This window comes from Trichechus manatus, unplaced genomic scaffold (assembly GCF_000243295.1).
Source record: "Trichechus manatus latirostris isolate Lorelei unplaced genomic scaffold, TriManLat1.0 scaffold00029, whole genome shotgun sequence".
Lineage (NCBI taxonomy): Eukaryota > Metazoa > Chordata > Mammalia > Sirenia > Trichechidae > Trichechus > Trichechus manatus.
Genome location: NW_004443965.1, coordinates 6,590,343 through 6,612,820, shown reverse-complemented (window position 1 = coordinate 6,612,820; position 22,478 = coordinate 6,590,343). Strand labels below are relative to the sequence as shown.

Below are 22,478 nucleotides of genomic sequence, written 5' to 3'. Positions count from 1 at the left end.
CAATTTTGTTGATCTTTTCAAAGAACCAGCTTTTGGTCTTGTTAACTCTTTCAATTGTTTTTCTATTCTGTATTTCATTTAATTCAGCTCTAATTCTTATTATTTCCTTTCTTCTGGCACCTGAGGGCTTCTTTTGCTGCTCTCTTTCTACTTGTTCCAGTTGTGAGGTTAATGTTTTGATTATGGTCCTTTCTTCTTTATGGATGTGTGCATTTATTGCTGTAAACTGACTTCTGAGCACTACTTTTGCTGTGTCCCAAAGGTTCTGTTAGGGTGTGTTTTCATTCTCGTTTGGTTCTGTAATTTCTTTAGTCCATCCTTAATTTCTTCTGTAACCCAGTGAGCAAGGTGTTGTTCAGTTTTCATCTGTTTTATTTGTTTTCCTTGCTTTTTCTGTTGTTGATTTCTACTTTTATGGCTTTATGGTCAGAAAAGATGCTTTGTAATATTTCGATGCTTTGCATTTTGTTAAGGCTTGCATTATGGCCTAATATGTGGTCTATTCTGGAGAATGTACCATGTGCGTTGGAAAAGAAAGTATACTTTGCTGCTGTTGGGTGGAGTGTTTGGTATATGTCTATGAGATCAAGTTGGTTGATTGTAGTATTTAGCTCTTCCCTGTCTTTGTTGATCTTCTTTCTGGATGTTCTGTCCTTCACCAAAAGTGGTGTGTTGAATGCTCCTACTACTGTTATGGAGCTGTCTATGTCTTTTTTTCAGTGCTGTTAGAGTTTGTTTTATGTATTTTGGTGCCCTGTCGTTGGGTACGTAGATATTTATTATAGTTAAGTCCTCCTGTGTATATACCCTTTAATCATTATATAGTGTCCTTCCTTATCCTTTGTGGTGGATTTGACTTTAAAGTGTATTCTGTCAGAGATTAATATTGCCACTCCTGCTCTTTTTTGAGTGTTGTTTGCTTGATATATTTTTTTCCATCCTTTGAATTTTAGTTTGTGTCTTTAAGTCTAAGGTGTGTCTCTTGTAGGCAGCATATAGACATCATGTTTTTTTATCCAATCTGCCACTCTCTGTCTCTTTATTGGTGCATTTAGTCTATTTACATTCAGTGTAATTATTGATAGGTATGAGTTTAGTGCTGTCATTTTGATGTCTTTTTTGTGTGCTGTTGACAGTTTCTTTGTTCCACTTAATTTTCTGTGCTCGGTCATTTTTCTTTATGTATTTTCTTTTCACCTTTTCATTGTTGTTGATTTTGTACTTGCTGAGTCTTTGTTTTTCTTGTATTTTATTTTAATGTGTAGGATTGTTAGTTTGCTTTGTGTTACCTAAATATTTACCCCTATTTTTCTAAGTTTAAACCAGTCTTTTATTTCTTTATATTGCCTTGACTTCCTCTCCATATGAAAAATCTATGTCTACGTTTTTTAGTCCCTCTTTTTTGTTTTACTGTTGTCATCTGGTAGATATTGACTTCTCTATTTCCGTATTTTCAGTGTTTTAACTTTGATTTATTTTTGTGACTTCCTTATCTGCCTTGATATCTGGTTGCTCTGTCCTGTTTTCTAGTCTTGGGTTGTTATCTGATGTTATTGGTTTTCTAATTGGAGGACTCCCTTTAGTATTTCTTGTCATTTTGGTTTGGTTTTTGCAAATTCCCTAAATTTCTATTTATCTGGAAATGCCCTGATTTAACCATCATATTCTTGGCTGGCAATTTTTTTCCTTCAAGGCTTTATATATGTCATCCCATTGCCTTCTTGCCTGCATGGTTTCTGCTGCGTAGTCCGAGCTTGTTCTTATTGACTCTGCTTTGTAGATGACTTTTTGTTTATCCCTAGCCACTCTTAAAATTCTCTCTTTATCTTCGGTTTTGGCAAGTTTGATTATGTCTTGGTGACTTTCTTTTGGTATCTACCTTATGTGGGGTTAGATGAGCCTCTTGGATAGATATCTTGTCATTTTTCATGATATCAGGGAAGTTTTCTGCCAACAAATCTTCAACAATTCTCTCTGTATTTTCTGTTATCCCCCCTGTTCTTGTCCTCCAGTCATTCATAGGTTATTCCTCTTGATAGAGTCCCACGTAATTCTTAGGGTTTCTTCATTTTTTAAAATCCTTTTATCTGATTTTTCCTCAAATAAGTTGGTGTCAAGTGCTTTATCTTCAATCTCACTAATTCTGACTTCCATTGCCTCAATTCTGCTCCTATGAGTTTCTATTGAGTTGTCTAATTCTGAAATTTTATTCTTTAATGTTCTGGATTTCTGATTGCTCTCTCTCTGTAGATTCTTGCGGCCTGTTAAATTTGGCATTATGCTCTTCTCTAATCTTTTTAATTTCCTCTATTACGTGTTCTGCATTTTGCTCAGTTTCCTTCCTAATTCTTGAAGAGTTCTGTATGTTAATCTTTTGTATTCTGCCTCCAGTAATTCCAAGAAATTTTCCTCCTGTGGAAAATTTCTAGATTCTTTATTTTGGGAGCTTGCTGAAGCCATCGTGGATTGCCTCTTTATGTGATTCGATGTTGACTGTTGTCTCCGAGCCATCAATAAGTTATTATATTTATTTATTTTTTGTTTGCTTACTGTGTCCTAGCTTCTTGTTTTGTTTTGATATGCCCAAATAGGCTGCTTGTATGAGCTAGTTTGATTATTGACAACTTTGAAGCTCTAAAGTCCTGTCACCAGGTGGTTAGATCTGTTACTAGGTATGTGAGCGCAAGAGTCCACCCACTCCCCCTGTATAGATTCAGCTCAGGTGCCCAGGTAGATAGCCACTAAGTGTGTGGTGTAGGCTCTCACTTACAGTCCTAGACAGGCATGGGTGATTGGTGTAGGCTCAGGCATCTGGCTACAGCAGTGGGATGCACTCTGAGGAAGGCAGGGGGCTGACAGTCACCCCCAAGTGTCTAGCAGGAAGGCATGTCCCTGTTCCCTAGAGTGCGCAGGTGGGTGGGTTTTGCAGCTGGACTACGAGCACCTAATGCTGTTGGCTGTAAGGACTGAGGGGCACCTCTTATTCATGGGCCCCTATCGCAGGTGGGGTGGGTGGAGCCAGCAGTCCTCAGGCTCCTGATGTGGGTAGGTGAAGACCCTGCTTAATGGGCAGAACAGTGTCAAATATCAAGAACCTGCCACTTCACAGCTGAAACATTTAAAGTTAGAGTTCCGGTATATACCCTGTTGTACTGTGGTAATGAGGGCGTACGCTATTGAAATGCGCCCACACAAGTCTATGCAGGGGGAAAGGCACTCAAAGTCCGTGGATCCCCTATGCCTGTGCCTAGGCAAAGGAGCTGTGCCTACCCTGAGTTCCTGGCTTAGTGGAGCCAGCAGTTTACTTTTTCTCCTATTTGTTAATTTGTTCACTCTCCAAGGCAGGGAATGGCTCACGGTGTGAGATGGATCTTACTTCCGGCCCAGGGAACTTGGCAATTGCTGAAGCCAGTCTGGGACCCAGTGTGGCGCAGGGAGGGGGGAGGTAAATGGGAGAGAGGTTTTTCCCTAAGGGGGGTGTGTCTGATCTGCACAGTATGCCATACGCAATTACTTGTCTTTCGCCAGATTGAGGGCTGTTCCTCACTGCTTCTGGGTGGCCGTGTAGACTCTCTGGTGCTGGCCTCTCCTGGTGTGGAAAATGCGCCTTCTGAACACGGCTGCTTGCCTGCCTCATTGCTCACCCCCAGGCTGATCAGGCCTGAAGGGCTCAGGCTTACGGCTGAGTCAGGTCTGGCAACTCCTCGCTGCTTCCAAACCATCTCTCCCATCCCCTGCCCCTCAGTCCGGTTCCTCAACTCTGCCTTTGATGTTCAGGGCTCCCAGATTGCCATATATAATCGAATAACTTGTTTTTTTGTGTCTTTGTTGTAAGAGGATCCATCGGGAGCTTCTGACTACTCCACCGTCTTGACTCCGCCTCCATATGTTCATTCTATGTTCAAACCCTTTGCTCATTTTTTTTAAATTGAGCTGTCTCTTTATTGTTGAGTTGTAAGATTTCTTTATACATTCTGGAGATAATTCCTTTATCACATTATGATTTATATGATCTGCCTTAAGGTAGATTCCTTAAGGAGCCCCAGTGGTGTAACAGCTAGGCACTCAGCTGCTAACCAAAAGATTTGCAGTTCAAATCCACCAAGTGGCTCCATGTGAGAAAGACGTGGTGATCTGCTTCCCTAAAGATTACAGCCAGGAAAACCCTATGGGGTAATTCTACTCTGTCACGTGGGGTTGCTGTGAGTTGGAATCAACTCAGTGGCACCTAACAACAACAATTCAAAGTCACAGAGATTTATACTTATGTTTTCTTTCGCAAGTTTTATAGTTTTAGCTCTTAGGGTTAAGCCTTTATCCATTTTGAGTTAATTTTTGCATATGATGTGAGGTAAGGGATCCAACTTCATTCTTTCACATGTCAATATCTAGTTGCACCAGCACCATTTGTTGAAATGACTATTTTTCCCCCATTGAATGATCTTGGCATCTGCATAATGTCTTCAGAGCAAATGAGTGCAGCTTTGGAAAACAAGTACTACAAAAATCAAGTTCATCTCCAAGCTAGATTTCCTTCGTATGTTTAACATTGTCTATCCCTTTGTTTCTTTATGAGGGAAGCGTGGAGAATTAGTCTTAATAACTATATATGCTCCTGGGTATCTTCGAAGGGAAGAGGTAAAGAATACCAGAAGAAAAAGTTACAATTTCATGAAAATTTTTTTACAGGATGTAATTTCACACAGTAAGAAGTTAGATAAGAAAAAAGGAGGAGAAATGCAAATATTGAATAACACTGAGAACCAAGGAATCAAAAGTTTGAGTAAGGAAAGGAGAAAAACACTAGAAACGTACCAGCAGCTGTTTTACCTTTTACAGGTAAGAACTATTTATCTTTCACTAAGTGTTTTTGATAAATACTGTGTTCCACGTTTGCTTTTTTCCCATGCTTCAACTGTAATAGCTTATGCGTTTTGAGCTCTTACTAAGTACCAAGTGCTATTCTAAGTGCTTTAAGCACATTATCTCAATTTCATTCTTACCATGACCCTTGGAACCAGGAGAGCATAGGTACTGTTGTTACTCCTATTTAACAGATGAGAAAACTGAGACACAGCCAGTAAATGGCAGAGCAGGGATTTGGGGACCCAGGCAGTTTGACTTCAGAGCCCTAGCTCTTCACAACTATACTATTCTATAGTTGTTTATCTGCAGAAACTATATAGACCTAATAATAACAAAAGCCAGTGGTGTCAACCATGAAAAAATTAACTGCACGTGAAAAACAGATTTTTACCGCAAGCAGCCCGCCCTACTTCCTTTGTGGAAAGAGCCAGAGGGTTGAGGTTAGGAAACAGTGTGTCTTTTTATTTCATTACTTTCGTGGCATTACTATAATTTAAATGAATAGTTGTTTTCTGTTTCTTCCAGACTGTTGGTGAGAACTAGTAAGTTTTAACTGGTTACGATTGGACTTTAATGTCCAGTTATTGATTTGTTTGACCATTGAGTCACTCTATCCACCCTACTAGCACATACAGTTAGTCATAAAGGAAACAGTAAATGACAGTGATGGATATGAATAAGCTTCCCCTTCAGCAGGAAAACTTTCCTAATAGAGCTGGATCCGTAGTTCTTCCTTGTGAGTCAGGAGTCCTTCTGTGTGGGGCCACTGTTGTTTGTGGTAATTGCTTTAAGGCCTGGAGATGCCTGAATCTTTACTTGAAGATGTCACTAGTATTAGATAAACAGTGAACACGTTACCCAAACCAGAAACAAGAGGTGCAGCTGACACCAAGAGACAAGATATTAATTTTGGTGGAGTTGGGAATTCCCCTCTTGAAATACTAGATTGGAGAACATTTTATTCAAATAGGTGTAGGAGTCACACATAGCCGCCAGGTGGCAGCATAGAAGGAAAAATGTTAACTGTCAGAATTGTCTGGAATCCATTACTTAACACCCAAAACCCTTCCAGAAAGAAAGGAGGCTCACATTAACCAGATTAGTGGTCAACCACCTTTTGAAAATATAGTCTTAGGCATTTTTCATTTTTGACATCCATGAACTTCCAAGCTTACATAGTTTCTTTAAGGTTTAGTTTTCTAGTCTTAGCTTTTGACAGTATCTGCACCGCACGAAAAGTCAAAATTTAGTCACTGGCCTATGAATTATATTGTTTACCCTAATATGTAAATGGAGGCTCATTAATGGAAAGAGAAAAAGCACAGGAGCATGTTCAGAATAATTCCACCAAGTTTTAGCCCCCAAACAGTCCAAAACTGATAATCTCAGGGCATGACCAGTTTCCTGCTGAAGTATTCTTTGAAACCATGTATTTTTCTCTGCTTTTTCTCCTGTCTCCTTTTGCAACATTAGCCCAAGATCAATGAGAAAACAATAGAGATGCCAATTCCTTTGACCTCTAGGCTAATGCTTAGCCAAAGCAGCAGATCAGCTAGTCTAGGTTTTGCTTTGGGCTTGTCCCTTCAGTATTAGCCTAAATTTAGAGTTTTTAGGTCATCTGAGGAGCAAGTTAAGAGATCTACAGGCATGATGAGTGGGCTTCTTTAACTTTAGAGTGAGTTTCCTTCCTCATAATTCCCATACGCTTAGAGTGGGAAAAGAATCATTACAGAGCTATAAAGAAAAATACCCCTGAACTTCTGATTTGGGAAATTTCAACGAATCCCTGATGAGCTTGAAAATAAAGCTGAGTAGTAAAGTCAACCATAGTTTGGGTTCTCTTAACTCTTTAAATCCAAACTGCTGGAGTATATTGGATGAATACTGCTGTAGGGTAAAAACATCACAAAGTTTAGTAAAGCAAAAAAAAAGTTTTATTCAGCACATGTTCAAAGAGGAAGAGTAGGACATGGACAAGCATGCTGCCAGAGCCATGTCTGCCTGAGTCTGAGTCCAAGGAAATATTACAGAACAGACAAAAGTGGGAAAATGGACAAGCATGCTGCCACAGCAATGTCTGGCCAAGTCAGAGGAACTGTTACAGAGTCATCAGTATATATTAACATTTCAAATGGGCAAAACCACTGAAAGCTTCACTTTTTCACAGATTGGCTAGAAGCTGTGATCCTACATTTTGAATTGTCTTTCTTAACAATCACTAGTAGAGGTTTCAGTAACAGGTTTCAGGAGGGTCTTCATTGGTCCAACAGATTTTCTATTCACTAAATGCTAATAGAAAAAGATAAGAATGGAAAGTCTTTTGTGTTCCTTTTGAATGACTTACGTGAAATGTTCCCTAAAAGATAATTTCCAAGATTATCCTAGCTATTATCTTTATACTCAGGGCCCAGTTGATGTGTCCTTGTGAGCCCACCTCCAGCTGGAACACATTCTGTATGCTCAAGGACAATGAGTAATGATTCCAATATTATTTCCTAAATCAGTTCTAGTTTCCATGTATGGAAAAATAGTAACCTTTTTTCATCAGAAGGAAGAAGAAGAGTGGGAGTATTAAATTTCTCTGCATCAATACCTTCCTCTGTAACCTAAATATTTTTTCTTTTCTATCCTCTACCTGGGTAGTGGAGCTGCTGGAAAAAAAACATATAATATTGAAGGGTGGTAATACATCTAATGGAATTCATCCTCAGAGGAGCCCTCAGGACTCAAAGTCAATTTTTTTTTTAAATTTCTGCCAAACTTTTAAATTGTCTTTTTTTTTCCTTGTCTCAGTTCTTCTCCCATTTTCCTTATCAATTACCCTTCTCTTCAGCCCCCCTACCTCCCTCCTCCCTCCTTAGTTCTTCAAGAAAATTATGACCATTCCACTGTTTCTACACTTAAATATATTTTCTTTTTCTTTCTAGTCTCAGAAGATGAGATGTGTTTCCTTCTATTTATCCATCAGTTCTTCTAGACCAGTCTACTTAGCTGAATCCTTGATCTATTCTTACCAGTCTCTTCTGATACCATATTCTACTGGCTATCTCTTCTCTTTTGTGTCTCTAAAATAATATGTGGCTCAAAAGGGTTAACAGTGAAAAGTGTATATATCCTAATTATATATTACATTATATGTTACAATATATCATACAGTTTTGGTATGCCAAAACCAAAAACCAAACCTGTTGCCGTTGAGTCAATTCCGACTCATAGCAACCCTATAGGACAGAGTAGAACTGCCTCATAGGGTTTCCAAGGAGCAGCTGGTGGATTCAAACTGCTAGCCTTTTGGTTAGCAGTCATAACTCTTAACCACTGCGCCACCAGGACTCCTGTAGTATGTATATAACATTTAAATCCTATTGTAACTTTCTAATATAGCTTTCTATAGCATAGTATTAATATTAGCTGACACCTTTCAAAGTCTTACTATGTTCTAGGTTTCTTCTAATACGCCTTATACATGTGAAGTCATTGAAGAGCAGGGAATTGAGTACTGCTTTCTGCTTTAATAATATGTTAACTATAATTTTATGGGTTTTATTTTGCTTTTACTTCTTCCCTCTTTACTTTCCTTTTAGACCAATCCTTTATACCTGGCTAAGCTGATTTTCCAGATGCCACAGAACAAGTCAACTAAATTTATGGATACTGTTATTTTCACACTATATAATTATGCTTCTAACCAACGAGAAGAATATCTACTCCTCAAGCTTTTTAAAACTGCTCTGGAGGAAGAAATAAAGTATGTATATAACATATAAGTGAAGTTACCAGTGAATAGATTCTTTTGTTAGTAGTGGTTATCTCCGATTGATTAAAATAAAATACACCAGTGATCTCTTGTTTAATGTTAAATTAACTTTTTATTTTGTGTGTATACAACAACTGAAAGTCAACAAGAAAATTTAACTTAATTACAATTCCCTGCGTCATACATAACAGAGCCGTAAAGAGTGGTGTAGGGTTCGGGTGGGAATAGCAATCTCTGCCAAATAGTCTTCCCTTCTTACTGGAACTTAAGTTACTTTTTCCTAACTTGTTTTCTGATCCATTAATATTTTTTTTAAAATGTATATACGTAGCTATAATGGATGGACCAAAAACATGAAAAATGCCCTTAGTCAACTGATTGGACCTTAACTGCCTTCCTGACTTCTTGATACCTTAAGCTGTGCTAGTTAATATAGGTCTCCAAAGCATTATTAGCCGGGCGCCTCTGCCCTCAAGGTGTCTATAGCAGCACAAGAAATGTGACTCATGAGTAAATAGTAAAGCTATGCAGTAGAATGCAGTAAGTACTACACGAGTGATACACACAGTACAACAGATTATCAGCGGAATGGAAAGAGTGCTTCCAACTGGGCTGATTGAGAAAGACTATGGAAGAGGAGGTACTTGATCCATATCTGTGAAGATTAGCTATCTATGCTTTTTATAAGAAGAGATGGACAACAAAATAAAACATAATGGTGATGGGAACAGCATGGGCAAAGGTACAAGGTATGTTTAAGAAGGTAGATTAGTCTGGCCAGGATATGGCTGGATTAGTGACTACCAGGAAGGAGATGAAGCTGGAAAGAGGTTGGGGCCAGATCATGAGAGATACTAAGTACAGGCGCAAGTGCTAGAGCTGTATTTAATTTCTGGGAAGGAGGCTGTGAGAGATTTTTCAGCAGGGTATTGACATGACCATATGTGACTTTTAGAAGATTGATCTGCTAGTGATATGTGAACAGAATGAATTAGATCTTCATAGGTCTAAAGGCAGGAGGATGCCTAGGTTATTGTTCAGGAAGCATGAAGTTATTTTCTTACTGAATAAATCATGTTGAGCATCCACTGTATTCAAAGTTCTATGCTAAATACTGAGGAAAATGCTCTGTTCTAAGCCCTTGCTAAGGGTTAATTTATTAAAGACTCACTACAACCCTGTGAGGGAGCCACTTTCATTTTCTCTGTTTTACAGATGAGAAAACTATGTACAAAGAGGTTAAGTAATTTGCTCAAGGTCACAATGACGAGGAAGTGTCAGAGCTGGAATTTAACTCCAGTCTAACTTGAGAGCTTGTACTCTTAGCCACTTTACTATATGCTTTTCAAATCACTATAATATACACCCAGGCAACTATAAAACATTACAGAATACCAACATCTGTAATACATGGTTCTGACTCTGCTTTTCCTGTAATTGTCCTAGCATCCTCCAGTCATGCAAATGTATTGGCATTTAAATATATATATATATATATAGATTGAGTCTTACATTCTACATGCACAGAATTGAGAAATTGGATTTTTCAGCTGGGCATTGAAGGGTAGGTAGTGCTGAGGCAGCAGGGATAGTGTGAGCTAAGACATGGAGGTATATAAAAGGAAAAGGAAGTCATTCACTTTAACAAATACATCTGACGCATGCTTGGGTGTAATGGAAGCTTCAGTTGGAAAGGTTGGGCCAGATGATGGAGAGCTTTTGAACATCACACTAAGATTTTCCTATATAAGTATCTACATTAATAAATTCCATGTGAGTCCAGTGGGTAACCATTGAAGGTCTTTTACAGTGATCCTTTAGGAAGGTGGCTCTTGTAGCAGTCAAGAAGTGAACTGAGGAGTGAAGGGGACCAGACCAGAGACAGGAATGCCAGTTAGGAGGATTCTGCATTCCAGATGAGAAAATCCTATGTTCTTTCTGAATTAGGTCAGTATATGACAGTTTGGATGTGGGGGTAAGGAGAAGAGGGAGGAGGAGAATTGAGCTGGGGAGGGAGGAGCTGGAAGAATGAACTAGGCAGCAGAAAATGCCTTTGCGTTCTGGCTCTGCCACATATCAACTAAGTAAGTGCTCTTAGGCAAAGCACTTACGTTTTCTGAGCCACAATTTCATCTTTAAATGGGGTTAATTTTAGACATATCATAATATTGGTGGGAAACCACTGGTGGCACAGTGGTTAAGAGCTACAGCTAATATTGGTGAAGATTAAAGAAACTACATATCAATATGAGGGTGATTTGGATCTTTAGGACTCAGCAAATGCCACCATTTGCAGAAATATAGAGATAACCCTGAACTTGGTGGCAGAATAGTAATGCAAGGGAGGGAGGGAGAAGGCACGGTTGTGGAAGGAAGAATCAAGAGAGCTTTGCAACTTGCTAAAAATAGAAGCCAAAGTAAAACCAAAGTCAAAGGTAATGCCAAGGATTTGAGTTTAGAAGATTGGGACAATAGTATTGCCATGCATTGAATTGGGGGAATCAGAAGGAAACAAGTACAGCTTGGATTTTTAACAACACTGAGTTTGAGGGGTAGGTGTAGAGTATGTTGGTGAAAATGTCCAGCAGAAAATTGGAAATTCAGAACTGTCCTTCAGGGAAGAGTTGTGGATTAGAGACTGAGATCAGAGGATATGTTCCAAAGAGATGGTAGCTGAAGCTGTACCTGTGCGTGAGGTCTGCAGGGGAGCATGTAGAAAGATGTGAAAGAAAGCAGGATCCAAAAGTGGGAAGAGAAGGCAAGAAAAGAAGCAAAGAGGAATAACCAGATAAGATAAGGACTAGAATATGGTGATGTCAGACCCTAAGGGAAAGGATATGGAAGAGTAAGGAGGGTGGTCTTGAGGAAGGAGAGTGGTTAAGAGGGAGGAGAGTCAGAGGTTGCACATAGCTGAAAGGGAGGAGATGGAGAGAGGAAAGGTCATAGGAATTGGCAATTGGAAGTCAAGAAGAGCTCTCTCCCAGCCACGCGATATAATCAGTAGCTGTATTGCAATGAATTTGAGTTTGATTTAAAGAAATGAAGGCAGTTCATTCAATGAAGGTTACTTTTTGAAATTCAGTGACTAGAAGGGGTGTAATACATGTGCAGTGTCTTCCAGTATTGTTGGTCTTGGTCCTTCTAGACTGAAATTAAGACTGATGAGAATGTATTTGTAGATCCTTAAATTTCTCAGATAAGAAACACATCTTGCAAATTATTGTTTCTTTTCAAGTCATGCCAATTTTGATCTTCACGGAGAAAAAATATAGCCCCACAAAGCCTGGGAGAGAGAATATACCTACATTGTTTAAAACTCTGTCTTTGGAGACAAACCATTTTGTTCTGGCTTGGGCTTTTTTAGATCTAAAGTGGACCAGGTACAGGACATAGTTACTGGAAACCCTACAGTTATCAAGATGGTCGTCAGCTTCAACAGAGGTGCCCGTGGACAGAACACCCTGCGCGAACTGCTGGCTCCAGTGGTGAAGGAGATCATCAATGACAAATCCTTGATCATTAACACAAACCCAGTAGACGTGTACAAGGCTTGGGTGAACCAGTTAGAAACACAGACTGGAGAGGCCAGGTAACTAAGCTAGGAAAATGTTAGCTTTTAATCATGTTTTATGATCATTTTATATGTATATTTTTATATATACTCTTAAACACTGTCAAGCAGTAAGAAAAAAATTTACTATTATGAAGTCAGTTTTCAATCCAAGATGTACCTCTCTTTAACGTATCTACATAGGTCACATTCTTGGTCTTGCCTGAGTCATCTTAATATTGAAATGGTCTTTTCAAATTTCAGTACTGGTTGATCCCCAGTGCCAAAACTTCTCTCCCTGTTTATTCTTTATGTGTTTCTAAACCTACACCAAGAGACGGTACAGACTTTCTCCTCACCCGATAACGCATACCTTTTTACAGTTGCCAAGTGAGTAACTTTAATATGTAAGCATAAAGCCAAATAGAATTGGCTTATTCTAGGTGGTTGTTTGTAGATCTAAGTAATTCCAGCTTTTTATTTCCTACAGAAGAATGCCTTTTGTAAAATAAGAATAATTAAGGAGGTACACAGAGAGTTGACCACATGGGTGGTTGTCACAGCACTATTTGTCTTAGGAAAACATTGGGAAGAGTCAAAATATTTAGCTTTGGAGATTTGTTAAATAAATGTATAGCACATAAAAAAATAAGTAACTATTTGGAATGGTAGCATAGATATGTATTTATTGGCATAGAATGATCATAATATATTGTTCAGTTGCATTTAGGTACAATAATTCATTTTCTGTAAATATATATATATTCCATATGTAGGATCTGTATGGAATGTGTATACATAAACTGCATTACACCTATGAATATGTGAGGCCCACATACACACATGCATAGAGGACTTGGAAAGTTATGCACTAAGGTATGAAAAGTGGTTCTCCTTGGGTTGGTATTAAGTGTTCTTTTCTTTTTTGTTATATGCAGTTGTTCAATAATAAACATAGGCTTTTTTTTATTACCTTGGAGCATGAGACTATGCATGATTTTTATTTTATTGTGGTGTAATATATAACAAAACATTTGCCATTTTAATAATTTTTTACATATACAACTCAGTGACATTATTTATGATCCCCATGTTGTGCAGTTATCACCACTATCCACTTCTAATTTTTTTCATGAAAAACATATGCTTTTTATAATTAAAAAAAGAGAAAGAAAAGAAAGCTAGCAGAGTCTGTTATTTTCTCAGAAGAGCCCAGAGGGAGGGCCTGGCATCCCTCTGCTCCACTAATGGCAGAGGGCACCCTCTGGGCATGTGGGCCTCCCCTCACTTAGCAGACAGTTCATCCTTGGAGTCAGTGGACAAAGTCAAGTTCACTCTACAAAGCTTGACTTTAGAGCCAACTTGGCAAGAATGAGAATGCTTGTACCTACACCTTCAATTAATTTAAGGCCCTTGTGTTTTCAGCAAGCTGCCTTACGATGTGACCACAGAACAAGCTTTAACATACCCAGAAGTGAAAAATAAATTGGAGGCATCCATCGAGAACCTGAGAAGGGTCACTGACAAAGTCCTGAACTCTATCATTTCTTCCCTTGATCTACTACCGTAAGTGGTATATGTAACAACTTTGACATTCTTTTCTGAAAGTTCCTGAAATACTATGTAAACTAGACCCCTGTAGTGAAGACAGGAGTTTCCCTCATAGTGTGTTTACTATTTTAAAAGATTGCCTATATTTGTCTTTTTAATTTATAACTGTTCTTAAAAGCCGGAACAATGCCTCTGTCATAGCCACAAAGCACGACTCGGTTATTATCATCAGTGGAAGTCCTGTGATTCCATTCGCATCTCACTTTATGTTTAATTTTTAGGAAAACTGCTCAACTTCAGTTGACTGGAACAATTACTGTGTGTTTCTTCCTCACTTAGTCTTTTTCCATTATTTTCTTTTGTCATCTGTTTTGTATGTAGTTATGGATTGAGGTATATAGCCAAAGTACTGAAGAATTCGATCCATGAGAAATTTCCCGATGCAACAGAAGATGAGCTATTAAAGGTAGATTTTCAAGAGTAATCTCACCATAGCTTATCTTGGGGGGGTATAAGCCAAAACTATTAACACACCATTTTCTAAGATTTTACCCCATTTATGACCATTTATGATAAGCTGCAGGCTTTCTATTTCTAATGACTATCAAGATTATTGATTATGGTGAAGTAAATTTGGAGATTGTACACATTAATGAAATTCTTTGTATTAGAGCATTTTGAAGGCAACAGGTATGTTTTTCACCAAACTTGATTTTGCTAACTCTGTTAGTGATGTGGAAACCCTGGTGGCTTAGTGGTTAAGAGCTACGGCTGCTAACCAAAAGGTCGGCCGTTTGAATCCACCAGACACTCTGGAAACCCTATAGGGCAGTCCTACTCTGTCCTGTTGGGTTGCTATGAATTGGAATCGACTCAACAGTAACAGGGTTTTTTTTTATTAGTGATATGAAGGTCCCTGGGTGGCGCAAACAGTTTGCTCTCGGCTACTAACCAGTAGGTTGGTGGTTCGAATCTACCCAGTGGATGCCACAGAAGAAAGCCTGACAATCTGCTTCTGTAAAGATTACAGCCAAGAAAACCCTGTGAAACAGTTCTATTCTGTAACACATGGGGTCACCATGAGTCAGAGTCGACTCAACTGCAACAGGTTTAGTTTTTTGGTTTTTATTAGTGATCCGTGATTATTTTCACCCACCTTTTCTTAACTCCTTGTTAGGATTCAGATCAGAATATGAGCTGCTTTCTTGGGAAATGTAAAAATTAATATATACTTTTAAAAAACAAAACTAAAACTCCTGAGTTTTCTCTTAAAAACAGTGTTTTACTTCTGCGTTATCACTCCAGATTGTTGGAAACCTTCTGTACTATCGGTACATGAACCCAGCCATTGTGGCTCCTGACGGCTTTGATATCATCGACATGACAGCCGGCGGACAGATAAATCCTGACCAGAGAAGAAACTTGGGATCGGTGGCCAAGGTTCTTCAGCACGCAGCCTCCAACAAGCTGTTTGAAGGAGAAAATGAGCATCTCTCCTCTATGAACAATTATTTATCGGAAACATATCAGGAATTCAGGTGAGAGGTGGCTTGACTGTTGGAGAAATTTACAAGATGATAGGCAAGAATAATGTGTGTTTTGTGCCTAGAGCTTGAGGTGGGGGTCGGGGACAGGAACCTCAGGTAGCGGCATGCATTTCTTCTCCCCGTTGCCACTGGGGAAAGAGGAGGGAGAGAAGGGCAGGCGAGGCACTTTTGCCTGTTCTTTCTCATCCCACCCCTACCCACAGTACCCCTGTTACGTTGAGTCATTCCCAAATGTATGATTTCTGCTGTTGACAAACTGAAGTACTTATTCTTCCTGGTGTGATACCCGTTACCAGTTGCTGTCAAGTGGATTCCAACTTATAGCGACCCTATAGGACAGAGCAGAACTCCCCTATAGGGTTTCCAAGGAGCGCCTGGTGGATTCGAACTACCAACCGTTTGGTTAGCAACCGTAGCTCTCAACCACTACACCACCAGGGTTTTCTGGTGGGATACAGGCTTATAATAATTAGAACTTAAAAATCAAATAGCTGATTTCTGCTATGTTAAACTTAAGAAGAGGATTTTCTTTTTTTTTTTTTTTTAAGAAGCTTCTCATTCAGGAAGAGTTTCCCTTAACAGCATCAAACAATAGTAGGAAACCGATGAGCTGGCTTTGAAAGGTTGGGAAAGTCCAGGTTTTATATTTGTTGATGACTGTGTGTGAATATGTTCTATGCTCTAACCTTTCTTAATTATGTATGTATGACTTAAGTCTATTGACTTCATATGTTTTTCCAAATTATTTCACTAATCATGCACATGGATATGAAAGGACCAAGCCTGCCGGTGGGGTTCACTCCACCTGCTGTTCTCTGAGGAAGCTGCATCCTGGCATTCCTGTTGTTCTCTTGTCTGCCTTCCAAACCGTTGGTTGATCATAGAAGTAGGACGTAAATTTGGCCTCTTCTATCCACACTTGGAAAATGACCATTTTCCATTCCTCAGTTTTCCTCTAGGTTGATGACATCCGCTAACAAGGGTAGTTCATGATCTTTCATCTCTGTTTAGAATTTGTGGCCTTCTTGAGAAATTCTTCTACATCCTCTTACTGTAGGAAGTTTTGCTTTCTCAAGCTGCTAATTTTAGTTCTCACTGACCAAAAAGGTAATATCCGTTTCCCATGTTTCTTGTAAACTCTGCTTGTTAGAGCTTCCCTTTACTTCCCTTTTTCCTAACAACCATCTGTATTCCCAGCTCTTTTATCATTTAGAAAGAAACAAAACCAAATACTTCCCCTCACTTAAATTCATCTCTTTTTCTCTTGCACTCTTATTTATCTTTTGTGTTCCTCGGCAACCCATGGAAAATTATCACCAAAAACGTACAGGAAGACCAGCTGTCACCTGGGGCATTTCTACTTGGGAAGGTAGACGTCATTTCTAGTGGATAGGCCTTGGATGCCCTTAGAAGATATGCCAAATGCAACATATTTCCTAACTATTTTGATGAAGCTCAGGCATATGAAACATTTACAATTGTATAGACTAAAGCATACACACTGTACCTGTGCTTGGGTTGTTTGGGCAAAAACTACCTGGGACTTCTCCTAAATTGCAATCACAGCACACCTGGCTTTTCTTGATCTCTGTCTAAATTTGCTATAGAATTAAAACAGACTTTTTTAAGGTCTGAATACTGGAGGGATAGGACATTTTATGTATTTGTGTGTCCAGCCTTAACAGTCTTTCCATCAACTGGTAACTAGTTGTTCAGATCAACTAAGAGTAGGCTTAACTCCCATTTTTGTCAAATTGAGAACAAAAGCTTGGAAGGGTTGATAGAGTGTTGTAGGCCCAGGAGCTTGTACCATTTAAAGTAGCAAATCTGATTAATTGCTTTTTGGATTGTATTCTCCAGGATGACTTGGTTCTCAGATCAAGAATTATCAGTCTTGACATTTTTATTTTATTTAAGTACCCATAACTTCAGTCACTAGCAGGGTCTGAAGCCCTTGTAGCTCTCCACAGTCCTGTTTGAGGAGTTGGGCCCACCCTCCAGAAACACGGCCTCAGCCTACATAGTCAGGAACCAGCCTGGAAGATGCTGTAACAAGTCCCCCTAAGGTTTGGGTTAGAGAACAAAGCACTACACCAAACTATCATTCAAGATTTCCTAACTATTCTAATGAAGCTGTTTAACTCACAAACTTGACTCTACCTTGACAAGATTTTTTTTTCCCTTTATTAGGAAATATTTCCAAGAAGCATGTAATGTGGCTGAGCCAGAAGAAAAGTTTAATATGGACAAGTACACAGATGTGGTGACAGTCAGCAAACCAGTCATCTACATTTCAATTGAAGAAATCATCAGCACACACTCAGTAAGTGGACTGGGGAAGAGTCTGCGTAAGGGACCCACAGTTCAGACATTTGTTATTCTGAAACCACTTAGTCTCCACAGGACTTAATGTAAGCATGTGCTGGTACTCCTGTTTTTAATCCTTAAAAACCCTTCATTAGTCATTCCCTGATTCTTCTACATTAATGCAATACCTCCTCCCAAACAAGAAAAGTTTACTTTTTACATAAAATGTTTACAAATTCCAGTCTTGAATGTTCAGTTGAAGCCTTGAGAAGGGATGGGCCTTAGTCGTCTCCCTACTCACCAAGTTCCCACTGCCTGGACTCACACCCTGTCTCTCCCCGTGCTGAGGAATCCTCTCAGCTCTTCCAGTACTTTCTGGGAAATAAAAATATTTTCTCTATTCTAATGTTTGGACATAAAGAGGGGAGGGAGTAAACAGGCTGTTTCAAGGTTAAGAAAGAGAAGAAACCCCCACCAAGCAATAGCCTCCTGGAAGGAATCACTTCTATTGCTCTGGAAACTCCCGTTTCTTAGGAGCATGCAATTTCACAGTCTATGTGATTTGTGTGCAAATCAACCATCATCAGTCATCATCACTATCAACCATTCACATGTATTGAGTGCCTGTTGTGTACACTGTGGTTGGCATTGGGAAGCCTTAGGTGGCTTTTTAATCATTTAAAGTGAAAAAAGAGGATAAACATTGGGGGTCTATTTTGTTATTTTGTTTTTTTTGAAGACCGGTTGGAACTTGTTTTTGAAAAATCTAGGCTCTTAAAAGGTAAGTTTTTCAAGGATAATTTAGGACCTTGCTACTCAAAACAAGGTCTTAAAGGATATGTTAGAAACATACCCTAGAACTCCTGAATCCAAATCTGTATCGTAATAAAATCCCCAGGTGATCAAATGCACATTAAAGTTTGAGAAGCCCTGTTGTTGTTGTTAGCTGCCATTGGGTAGCCCCCTAACTTATGACAACCCCATATGTTACAGAATAAAACTGTTCCATAGGGTTTTCTTAGCTGTAATCTTTAGGCCACCCCATGTGTTACAGAATAGAATTGTTCCATAAGGTTTCCTGGGCTGTAATCTTTACAGAAACAGTTGGCCAGGGCTTTCTTCCATGGAGCCACTCAGTGGATTCAAACCACCAGCCTTTGTGTTAACAGTCAATCGCAAGCCACTTGTGCTACCCAGGCTCCTTTGAGAAGCTCTAGTTAAGGATATCCAACTCTGGACTATACACACAACTAGGGGGAATGCAAAATACATACATATCTCTCAAAGGTTATATTTAATAGTATGTCCTTCCCTATCAAACCAGATATATTAACAAGTTGCAGCATTGGCTGCTAAAAGTTTTCAGCCTTTATTAAGTTTCTCTAAGTAACTACAGCTTGAGCATGGGTCTAGAAGAAAGATCGGGTCTAGTTTTGATTTCCTTTTTTCAAGGTCAAAACAGGGCACTTTCAGCGTTTGCAACAAACTCTCAATATTTATTCTGAGTGGCCCAAAACAAGGCTAGGTATGAGTGACCAGCTGAAGGAGTGAGTTGGCTGTTTAGAATAAATAGGCAGGGCTGCGTTTCTCTCTGCGTAAACACCCAAAATGACGGAGAAAACATGTTCAGCAATACACCATTTGCAAAAATAATTTTCCAGTGGGCAAGTAGACTCAATCATATTTGAGCAATGATCCATTTGTCTATGTTTCTGATAGATTACCCATCGCAAAAAAAAGTCCATGTTGGCTACACATTTGTTTGCTGATGGCAATATTCACACACACACACACACACAAAAGTGGTGGGAGCCCTCTTTTAGCATGAGAGATTCTTTCCCAAGGATAGCAGAGAGAAAATGTTATTGTGTTAATTTACACTGTTGTTTTTTAAGGAGAAATAGTCTGTTCCTTTTGTTAACAAGAATTGGAAACAGAACCCAGTCCTGGGAAACATAGCTTGTGACTGATTAGGAGTTCTTTCTTGTGTTAAGTTGGAAGCAGATGGAATGAGGGGAAATGTAATGACAAAGAAAGGCTGTCCTGTTGTTTGTCTGTCTCAAATGAGGAGGCGTCCACATGCAGACACAAGCACAGCCAGCAGCACGATCTGCCAAGCCTGTGGCCACATGCCTGCTTCGTGTTCTTTAAGGGACAAGTTGAGCTTCAAAATAATAAGTCTATAAAGAGAAATTTTTGGGAAAATTTTATATTCTATAATTACCGGAATAAAGGGTAGACGCTGGCTTAAATCATCCGCTTCCAGAGACAACAGCCAAATCGGCTGTCCTGTCTCTTCAGAGAACAAGCACGTAAATGTATCTATCTTGCTTACTTCATTCTTGTCCATAACTTATTTTTCCTTAAACTTCTATCATTAATATACCACCTTCTCAGATTTTGCCATGTCTTTATATCACCTCATTATTTAGTGTTTTTCTTTGAACCCACTCACCTTAAAAAAATTTTTTTTTGTATTTCTTTGCTTTTAAACTAAGTGCCAGTAAACCAAAAACTAAACCTTTTACTGTCAGATCGATCCCCACTCGTGGTGACTCCATGTGTTACAGAATAGAAATGCTCCACAGGGTTTTGTTGGCTGTAATGTTTACAGAAGCAGTTTGCCAGGCCTTGCTTCTGCAGAGCCACTGAGTGGGTTTGAACCACCAATTTTTAGGTTACAAGCCAATCTCAAACCACTTGTGACACCCAGACTGTGAAGTACTGATACTGTAAGTGAAAAACTAGCATGGCTTGCCATGAGCAGAAACCTTAAAAGTAAATAAATATAATGAAAACAGAATAGTTGGATATAGTAGCTTCCTTGAGGCTGTGCTCTGAGGCCTGCTGTCCTTTTGTTAAAAACACAAAGACAATTTAATTAAAAGATTACTCTCTCATTCACTAATCTTAAAATTAAAAGAGAATGGAAAAGGCAGTAATCAAGACGGTGTAATACTGGCATAATAACTCTTTAAAGAGAAATTTTCAGGAAAATTTTATAGGCTCTAATTAACAGAATAAAGGGCAGAAGCTGCGTTATGGATCATCTCGTTCAATCTATATATACAATAACTCTATGAGATAAAGTGACTGGCCCAAGGTCACCCAGCAAGTTCAATGAAATCGAATCCAGTGACTCTAAAATTAATCTGCAAGAATAAAGCTGTAAAGGTGGTAAAAAGCCAAAATAATTTTGGGAAAAAAGTAGACATTATTAAATGTTCAATAATCATAATAGAGTCTTAGTGGAAAAAAAAAAAAGACTATATATAGCCCAGAAACAGATAACAGAATTTAATGTCATCTCTTGCTACGTTAGTGCTTTCTAGGTGAATTCATATTAATATGAGCAATCTCATTATGTATACAATTTTGATTCAGCATAAGAGTAGACATATAGATGCATAGGATAGAATTGAGAGTCCAGAAATGAACCTTTACGTTTATAATCATTTGATTTTCAACAAGGCTGCCAAGACAATTCGATGAGAAAATAGTCTTTTGAACAAATGATGCTGAAACAAGTGGGATATCCATATACAAAGCCAGGCAGGATAAATAGCTACAGATAGTGATTTTATTTTAATAACTGTAGTGTTAGTTTCCTGCATGTTTTCTCTGAAGACATATGGAAATGCTTTTCCATTTGCTACCAGCATTATCTAAAACATTTCAGCTTCATTTAATACTCTTTCCCCCAATTGACTTTTTCTATAAAAGTTATCTGTATGTGTAGAGCGGAGCACCTATGGTGCAAAGCTGCTTCTTATAAGATCGTGCTCTGAGAAGGTTGATGAACACCTCTCACAAAGCCTCAGTTTCTTGCTGTAGAATAGCCACTTCCCTCTGAGATAAAATAAGAACTGTCTCTCTCTGTGGTCACTGATTTTAATAAGTGTCAGACTCATATTTAAGATCCAAACTCTGTCAGAAGAAAAATATCAGGAAAAACTGGAAACTGTATAAATATGGTGGCATCTGAGAATATACTTTTATCCTTGTGTGTGTGTTTTCTCTATGAAGCTCCTATTGGAACACCAGGATGCAATTGCACCTGACAAAAATGACTCACTAAATGAATTGTTGGAGTTGCTGGGAGAGGTACCTAGTGTGGAATCTTTTATTGGTAAGAGCTTGTTCCTTCTACTTACCCTCTCATTTCTGATTAATTGGTTGATTTTCCTGTCCTAGATATTAAAAAAAAAAAAAATTGTTGGAATAATACTTGAGCTTATTTAAAAGACAATAGCTGTACTGTTGTTGTTGTACACTGTCGAATTCTTATAGAACAGAAGAAAACTGCCCCTTAGGGTTTCCTAGGCTATAATCTTTATGAGAGTAGATCGCCAGGTCTTTCTCCCACAGAGTCCTGCTGGGTGGGTTTGAACCACCCACCTTTCGGTTAACAGCCGAGCAGTTAACCATTGTGCCACCAGGGCTCCTTATAGCTATGTTATCCCTTCCTATATTAAGAGTAATGTAATTGGTAGTGCCCTAGATTGTGAAAGAATTTGGTATTTTTTAAGGTAGGCTCTAAATACATCAGAAAGGACTCTTTACATCATAAAGTAAACCTCAATAAAGAGCCAAATTTATTAGAAAAGGAGAAATTCAGTGCTGTTTTCTAAGGATTTCTTTTATTAACAATTCTCTCTTTTAATAATTCAAATAACAAAATCTGTTTATTCAGCATTTTGATTATCTATGTCCCATGTTATTTTGATATTTCAATAGAGATTAAAAAGCCACTTTAGGTATATTAGAATGTGTATATTTGCCAAGACCATGATCCTCCTGTCCAATTTCTGAGCTTATCTTTACAACAGGATCTTCATCTTATGTGGTTGATGCTGTGATCACAATGAGTGAATTGGAAGATTAATGCTCCTGTTTTTTC

At 38.7% G+C, this 22,478-nt stretch overlaps 1 protein-coding gene across 10 annotated transcripts in view; it reads left to right on the top strand.

The window, feature by feature from the left end:
* IQGAP2 (IQ motif containing GTPase activating protein 2) overlaps positions 1–22,478 on the top strand; it is a 333,035-nt gene that overhangs the window by 281,641 nt on the left and 28,916 nt on the right. For 8 of the 10 annotated variants that reach the window (XM_023729491.1, XM_023729494.1, XM_023729493.1 and 5 more), the window contains 8 exons: positions 4,690–4,839; positions 8,451–8,614; positions 11,988–12,212; positions 13,599–13,739; positions 14,106–14,190; positions 15,030–15,262; positions 17,462–17,594; positions 21,605–21,707. In XM_023729491.1, coding sequence (XP_023585259.1) covers positions 4,690–4,839; positions 8,451–8,614; positions 11,988–12,212; positions 13,599–13,739; positions 14,106–14,190; positions 15,030–15,262; positions 17,462–17,594; positions 21,605–21,707 — 1,234 coding nt within the window. The remainder of the gene's footprint in view (positions 1–4,689; positions 4,840–8,450; positions 8,615–11,987; positions 12,213–13,598; positions 13,740–14,105; positions 14,191–15,029; positions 15,263–17,461; positions 17,595–21,604; positions 21,708–22,478) is intronic. The other 2 variants (XR_002823745.1, XM_023729497.1) reach the window with 2 other exon arrangements.